The sequence below is a fragment of the Haliotis asinina genome, chromosome 2 (genome assembly GCF_037392515.1).
Source record: "Haliotis asinina isolate JCU_RB_2024 chromosome 2, JCU_Hal_asi_v2, whole genome shotgun sequence".
In the NCBI taxonomy this organism is placed as follows: Eukaryota; Metazoa; Mollusca; class Gastropoda; order Lepetellida; family Haliotidae; genus Haliotis; species Haliotis asinina.
The window spans coordinates 55,792,195-55,801,102 of NC_090281.1; the positions used below are offsets into that span (position 1 = coordinate 55,792,195).

The window sequence follows — 8,908 nt, forward strand, 5'->3', positions numbered from 1 at the left end:
ATGTGAAGCCCTTTCTGGTGTTCCCTGCTGTGATGTTGCTAGAATATTGCTAAAAGCAGTGTGCAACCAAAACTCAGTTGGTCAGTCAGTCCCAGTAACAGACAGATTTGGAAAAGACAATTTTATCAAAATTGGGATTTTTTCAAAAGCTTTTATTTTCTTAAATTCAGAGTACTCTTTCAATGCAAAATTGAAAAACTAACCAAATTGGGTTGTTTTTTTTTGTTATCAGTGAAATGCAAGTCACCTCTGTAAGGCAGAATTATTTGAAAGATTACATAAAAATTATTACATAATAACAAAACTATTCCATTTGAAGAAAGTTTATGGATATTTCAATCAGTTATGGACTGAACATCAGCCTTTGAACAGGCGAAGAAAAATAATTATTTTTATCAGAAGTTCAGATTTTTTGCATGGACACATACAAATATATTTAAAGTATGTTTTGCCAAAACCATGAACCGAAAACAAAAGTTATCCATAACATGGAAGCTGATTGTGAAGGGACAGTGACAGATTGCACTGGTGATGATCATACCTTCACAGGTGAAGCCATCTTCCCCAAGAAGGAAACCATCTGTGTCACAGTAACAGTTGAAGTAGCCGAACTGATTCTCGCAGCGGTCATTGCAGCCACCATTGTTGTTTAGGCACTCATTTGTATCTGAGGAAATAGACATGATGCACACAATGAGCACGGTCTCATGCCAGGGTTAGCAATATTCTAGGAAAACCACATTTATGGAACATCAGAAATGGCCTGTAGACACTCTACCAATCGGGAATTGAACCTGGACCTTCATCATGTTGAAGAAATGCTTCATCAATCAAGCTAATCCACCGCACCATAACATAATGACTTACATGACTGAATGACTCTAAACTCTTCACTCAGCAAATTTACTGCTGAATCTTGACTGAATGCAAAGTTCGAATCTGGGATAGACAAACCAATACGTAAAACATAGAAAATGTTTCATTGCCATATAATGATCCCAGGTACAGCTTACAGTCCCACAGTGGACTATCTCAGTATTCAACATTCAGTCTGTTTGATAATGGCAGTATGCATCATTACATATAGATGCAAGTAAGATAACTGAACTTAGTACATTACTGAAAAATTAGTCTTTTACGGCATGGTGTGCAGTTATATACATGTACACATGTACAGTGACACTGCACACATAGCAAGCCTAGTAAATGAATACCATTGCAGATATTAATACATTATGATATTTTCCACCTAATGCTGTCAAATTAACGTGTTAAAAAACACAAAACAATCAAACAGAATTCGACCCAGAAGAAGACTCAACGCTGTATCACAAGGGAGATCACTCTATTTCATTATTGTGACCTTTGAGAGACTGTCGGTAGCGCACACATACTTCCTTCCACATAACATAGTATGTGGATTTTGTAGCTGTACACAAACATAATATAATCCATCTGTCATTATGCAAGATAGACATTGAGGAAATATATAAATACGTATTTTGTAAAGCTACGTATTTACGTGTGGTACCACTCACAGCAGTTTCCGCGACTCGGGTAGAGAACACCGTTTTACTCTCACAAAGCCGTTCCCTCTCGTCATAGTCGCAAAATTTAAGTGTATAAGCATACACATCAGGATCTGTAGTAAACTCTGGTAAGAACTGAAGAACATAAGGACCATTACTGGCAGGGTCTTTCTGCACCTTCTTACCTTCACAGGTGGTTCCGTCCGGACCAGGCTCGAACCCGATCTCGCATTCACAGCGGAAGGAACCGTCCAGGTTGACACAGTAGCCGTGACGACAGAGTTTCTCGCCGTACCGCTCACATTCGTTGAAATCTAACTTGACGAACGAAAAAAAATCAGAAGAAATCCAAATTCCGCTAGTCGTTGCATAGGAACTATAAAGGTTACGACTTCAACTCATTCACTCACTCACTCACTCACTCGCAAAGGCTACGTCAACATACTTGCTCATTCTCTCTATCTATCTATGCATCTATCTATCTGTCTGTCTATCTATCTATCTATCTATCTATCTATCTATCTATCTATCATTCACTCACAAAGGCTACCACTGCAACATGCTTGCTCACTCTCTATCACCCACTCACTCACTCGCAAAGGCTACGACTTTAACACACTTGCTCCTATCTATCTATCTATCTATCTATCTATCTATCACAAAGGCTACCACTTCAACATACTTGCTCACTCTCTATCACCCACTCACTCACTCGCAAAGGCTACGACTTCAACATACTTGCTCAGCCGATCACTCTCACTCACTCACTCACCCACTCACTCACTCACCCACTCACTCACTTACCGAAACACCCCCTCAATGCGCGCGCGCACGCTCACACACAGAGGCATTTAATCATATTTTTACGTCAGATTGACGTGAGTAATTAATAGGAAACATCCTGCATCGTCAGCTTGACATGCTGTAATATATTTGTGCTTGTTACTATCGGCGAGATCAAAGGCGACGGGTATTCGCCAATACAGGATGAAGAGCACTTTGTACAATGACAACGGCCACTCGAGTGTAGGTACCGAATGTTACGCCCGCATCGAGGATGGTAAATGAAGACGAGTCATCTCGGAATGACTGTACACATGCATCACGCCCCGACTAGACATCCATACCAATAATTATTACATGTTTGTTTGTTTGATTGTTGTTTAACGCAACACCCAGAAATATCCCAGTTATATGTCGGAGATCTGTAAATAATCGAGTCTGAACAAGACAATCCAGTGATCAACAGCATGCGCATCGATCAACGCAATTGGGATACAAAGGTATCTTCCATCAAAGTCAACGAGTCTGACCACCAGATCATATTTATATCATGGAGTTTACATGAAGTGCGTAACCTAAACACTAAGGGGACACACCCTGTCCTATGAGGCGCCGCTGTCTGTTGTGTAGAGTCGTGGCACTTACGCTCAAACCATCATCCCTGGGTTGGTTGGTTGGTTTACGTGGTTGGTACGCTCAGCAATGTTCCAGCTATATGGAGACAGTCTGTTGATAATCGATTCTGGACCAGACAATCCAGTGGTAAAAAGCAAGAGCACCGATCAGTTTAAATGGGTACGATAACATGTGTCAGCCAAACAACCGCTCCGGTTAATCGCCTCTTACGGCAAGCATGGGTTGCTGAAGACCAACGCCAACCAGGATCTTCATGGATACATCAACCCTTGGAGTCAGACAGGGAGACAGAGGTGGTGTCCAAAATATTCCCCATCCCCCTCTCCTCCCCTTCTGGATCCACCTGTGGACCTTGACATATCTTAACTTCTTGTCAGAACTGTCCCACTCAAATACTAAAAACATAAGCATTCACTTCTAAATCCCAAATCCCGTCTAATCTCGTGATACGTTACTTTGTCCATATTAGCACAGTCACGATCAGCGTAAATTTTCCTACTGTTAATCACGATCTCTAAACCACGTGTTCACATATTTTATCTCAACTAATGATACGAACAATGACAACTTCCTCATTAATTTCAGTATCTGAATCCTGTCTCCTGATGGGATGGTAATACTTCCGCGACGTTCCGACACATGACACCATTGTCAGTCGGTACACAGTCACCCCACATCGCCATTGTCATAGTGGACACTTCTGGGAAATAGGAGGTTGACTGTGCGCCATATTTAGCTCGGCATATTTTTAATTTGCCATCATCCAATAAAAATGCAGCTGTGCTGACATGGAAATATATATTTATGCAAATGAGGTAAATAGCTACAGATAGCTGTTGATCACTGGATTGTCTGGTAAAAAACCGATTCTTTACAGACCGTCGTCATATCGCTGGAATATTGCTGGGTGCGGCGTAAAACTAACTCATTCACGTATTGTTTGCAGCAACATCCCAGCACAATCACTGGGCGAGTGGCGTGACCAGAAATGGGCTCAACACATTCCATCAAAGTGGGGAATAGAACCCGGGCCTTAAGCATAACGTTCGTACACATTTACCAATATTAAAAAATACCTACCCTACAAGCCTTGTATATGAGAAAAAGCGCATTGTCCTGGCTAAAATAGGTTCTGTTTACTGAGGGATGGATTTACACGGGGAACTATTACTTTAGAGTTACATTGTAAATCTGACGTTTAATAAAATTAATGTTTATAATTATTACAAGTGTGTCGTTGGCGAAAAACATTGTTTTGATCCAATTTCAATTAGTATTATGTTCGTTCAAGACAGATTGGTCAGAAAATCAAAGTTAATCTGTTAACATACGTCTTGTATGATTTGCTTCAGTGTAATCAATAACTATGTTTGTTTGGGGTGTTTTTGCAAATATCACGATTTTTCGATTGAAGGGAAATTACATTAGGTGTTCAAAATATCTACTTGACTGTCGTCGTTTCTAAGAAGTGTAAACCGAATCTAGCGTTCTACCGATATATGCCCATCATAGAATCTGGAAACACTAGTGCCCATTGGCACAAGTCGATCTTTGCGATAAGGCAGTCTTAAGTTTATGTTAGAGTCTGGAATTTGTAGACCTCTACAGGTCCAAATAGTCTGAAAGGGTACCTTAATTCAGGCTTGAAGACTGCACTTATATGCGTAATCTGCAAACGCATTGTGAGACTGAAGTTCAGTTGTTGAAGTTCAGACTGCTACCCTTGATCTGTTGCGCCTTCAGGCTGGCTGAAGTTGAGCTAAGATTAAACATACTGAATGTTTGGTACGCACCCACACACGAATGTAGGTCAGCGGCCAGTGTTAGCCCTTTCCGATCACAACGGCACTGATACGAGCCCCGGCGATTGATGCAAATGTCGTCACAACCGCCATTATTTAATGAACATTCGTCAAAATCTGAAACACAAATATGGTTAGAATTTACACCTGGTTGCCCATCACTTCACACGTAAAAGAATCAATGTTCTAATGCCTTCGATCTCAGAAGGTGCACAGATATACTCCATTTGCTGTTTGGCTCAGTAAAATACACAACAACGATATTTCAGATTTGATTGTTATTACTATCACTTTTTTGGTTTTCCTTTTTCTAGTGCATTAAGCACTAGGCTACATCACCGCCCCAACAAATCTAAGAACATTCCTTGGCATAGTTGTGTCATTTTGGCACACCAAAACCTATTATTGTGGTTCGAATCGCAGTTCGTTCTGAATGTGTATCCACGTGTTTCAGCACTACAGCCGTGTTTCTTTGCAGCACATACTCAGTGTATGTATACACACACTCAATATGTTTACACAATACCATTAGAAAGTGGTCAAAAGTAACACATGTTATATTTGGGATTACGCGTTCTCAGTAAAGTGCACATTCTAGGTCTTTTGTTGCGTTGATTCCTATTTGGGATTCGAACCCACACCCTCCGAGTCAGGCACCCAATCGCCAGCACACGAAGTCAATCGATCAACCCACTCAGTGTTGTGGCCGGATGGAACTCATCCCAACAAAAGAATCTGTACTTTACTGAGAAAGTGTAATCACGGGCATTCAAAATTTAAGTGTTGCGTTCAAAAAGTGAAATATTTAGAAATGGATCGACAGAAGCACCGATCCCATCAAAGGAACAAAGAGTATTAAACCTTTTTAAATTCACACTGTAAAACACTCAGAGTGATATGTTCAAAACAGGATCGAAAACCCTAACACGTTGTTGAGGATCGTTGCGTCCCTCAAAGAGACAAAATCCTATATGGGTAGATTTCCTTTGAGGTATATAGCTCGATACGTCAGCTGCCACATACAAAGCAAACACAATTCATCCTTAAAGCAAAGCTACCCCGTATGTTGAGTCCGGGTGTTGAAAAGATAATTTCTGGCCTTTCCTTCTCGAGTTACCTACTCCCGGATAGCTGGTAAACACTATATTAAAGCACAACACTGAAGCTATTTATGGATAAGTCATCATGGCGGTTCCAAAAAGAAATATCAGTCACATACCCTCACAGAAGTGGTCGGCCGAGCTGGGCTGATATCCGGGTATGGAACAGTCACACTTGTAAGATCCGGGTAGGTTGACACAGGGACCGGGACAATTGTGCATCGCCCCTGCACACTCATCTATGTCTGTAACAGAAAGAGTGAGTGACTGAGTGTTTTACTCCGCTTCTGCTAATGTTCCAGCAATATCATATCAGGGAAGACCAGACATGGACTTCACACGGTCTACCCATGTTGGCAATCGAACCCCTGTCGTCGGCGTGATGAGCGGAGGCATCAGCTACTAGGCTACCCCACCGCCCCTCTCCGTTAAGAAGCACTATCTGCAGTTTTAGGGAGAAATGGATAACACCTTCCAGTAACTCTGGAAACACATTTGTCCACTATCTCTCCATGCTTGGTTCAGTTACTGGGACATGGTTTTAGACAATTCAACGTGTTTTTTCATGGGCGTGTACTAAAAGGAATTTATTTATCGAAAACTCGAAATTTAAACCATAGTCACTTGGCGAACTGTGTCCCACGGGCGAGCATACTTTCCTTGTACAAACACATGTTTTTGTGGTTAGCAAATAAATGAAAGTGTGTCTCGATGTGTCATGACGCATGATTCAACTATTATAGTTAAACTGACCTGAATGTCAGCTTTAATAAAATATTTGGTGTTTACCTTTTATATTGAAGTGTGCGAGTCTGTAGTATACGTATAGTTTGTCTGTATGACGCTTTGAGCAACGTTTCAGCATGAAAGCTTAACGGGGAAGAAATACCGACATGATACCTTGACTGGAAATGTGCACCTTGAGCTGAACCCCAGAAATAATTATTGATCGAATATTGGAGCATGCCCGTAGGATTATGGCTGTTCGCTAATGAAATTAGTAAAACTAATCCCTCTGAGCATCTAGCTTATCACCATTCAAAAGGTTCTCTCCCTGTGGCTTAGTACTCTAAGCGTTCACTCGTCACGCTGAAGACCCGGGTTCGATTCCCCACACGGGTGCAATTGTGATGTCCATTTCTGGCGTACCCCGCAGTGACGTTAGTGGAATATTTCTAAAACCACACTCACTCACTCACTCACTCACACTCGCTTTCACAAGAGGTGACTAACAAGTTTGAGTGGTCTGAATAGCAGACGTGTTGATACATGTAATTGTTTCTCGATTGCCTGAATATTAATCTTTTACATCAATCACTGGCATTTCTGCACGTGACTCGATGATCCACCAACGCCGTCATATGTAGCTGGAACATTACTAAGTACGGCTTGTATTAATATTCAAACAGATAAGGTTTGCTTATGTCGACAGAGTGGGTGAATTTGGGTCGTCCCCATGAAAACAGCGAAAACAATAAACAATCCAAACGGTTATAAATAATGAAAATCTTCTATTACATTTTAAACAAACGAACAGTTAGAGCAGATTACGTTCTTTGCTTTTCTTTACGAACTGGTCTAGAAGTACGTGCTAGTTTATTTGCAAATGCTATACTGTTCATCACTAACCGATGACCACGCATTTATCTGAAGATATTTTTGTCCTTGAATAACATATAATTCGAATTCTAGGCCAGGTTTAATCATGATTTGCTAACAGAAACATTGAAATGTACACTCAACCAAATGCTTCAGCTTTTAAAATTTTAAAACACTTTGCAATATGTATGGACAGCTTCTTCTGAAAACAAAATGTTTGTCTCCATTTCATTATCGATGACATAAAATCGCCTAGATTTTAAAGACGCCATCCATCAAATTTGAAGTTTACAAGCATCGAGTCAATGCCCGCTTTTATGCAACATGTGAGATAAAACGAGGCACACCACACTGACTTTGCACAAGCGGAACAACAGAACAATGCTAACAAAAGAAGACACCGCCTACACACCGAGTCTGTAGTAGAGGCGATCCTCGCCTGAATTTTGGCAGGTGGGCGGTAATTAGATATATTGACCCTTTTTGAGACGCCATGATTATTTACGATTACAATCACCTCCCAAAAAAGGAGATTTGAGGTAAAGGTCTTTGTTGACTTCATGCTGCTGGCTGTAAGGGATTTGACGTGTCGCTAACCCAAGGAACTGTACAGATGACAGCAGGCCTGCTTGTTGTGCGAGTGTAAAACTTAGGGTGCGGGACTCAACCAAAAAAGTACCAGAAGTGTACTTTACTAAGAGAGTGAAATCCCAAATATGACATATGTTGCATTTCACCACTTTCTAAATGGCATTGTTCAATCATAGCTTTCGGCCACGGGAGCCGTGCCAAATTACGCTTATCAGGGCTACACAAAGTACGCAGTCTGACTACCTGGGCCTACCTTATTCTCGAAATGTTCGTACCCCTAAGAATTCTTAACTCTGGTCGTAGCCAATGTGTTAAGAATGGGCTTAAGAACTTCGTAGGGCTACGAACGTTTCGAGAATAGCTAGCCAGTTGTACGACTTCCATTTTCGTGGAAGTCGAGGTGGCTTCGTGGGCTAGGCGGCTGACTTTGTGTGCTGGCGATTAGGTGACCGACTCTGAGGTACTAGAATTTGTACTTTACTAGTAAAGTGAAATCCCAAATATAACATATGTTGCATTTGACCACTTTCTAAATGGCATTGTGTAATCACATACTCTACTATCTACAGACCGTCGCCATATAGCTGGAATATTGCTGAATGCGGCGTAAAACTAAACTCACTCACTCGCATGTTTTTGCCGACACTATCCCTATGAAATAATTTCCCTTGACAGATACTTTTTTCTTGAGGCGATACGTTTTCTCTGGAGGCTATACCTTGCGGCCTCGTTGCAATATATAACCGTGGAGCGTTCATGGAGTCTAATACATTTCAAAATGAACCCCAAAACCCCCGGGTCATTTGACCAAATTTTAGGTAAATAATGAATTTACCACGTATGTTAAAATGGGGAAGACTTTCTGAAC

At 41.1% G+C, this 8,908-nt stretch overlaps 1 protein-coding gene across 1 annotated transcript in view; it reads right to left on the reverse strand.

Annotated features, from left to right (window-relative positions):
• Positions 1-8,908, reverse strand: part of LOC137271892 (fibrillin-1-like) — a 79,865-nt gene that overhangs the window by 27,332 nt on the left and 43,625 nt on the right. The window contains exons 8-11 of the mRNA XM_067804279.1: positions 5,970-6,095; positions 4,742-4,867; positions 1,715-1,843; positions 542-667 (exon numbers count right to left, since the gene is read on the reverse strand). Coding sequence (XP_067660380.1) covers positions 542-667; positions 1,715-1,843; positions 4,742-4,867; positions 5,970-6,095 — 507 coding nt within the window. The remainder of the gene's footprint in view (positions 1-541; positions 668-1,714; positions 1,844-4,741; positions 4,868-5,969; positions 6,096-8,908) is intronic.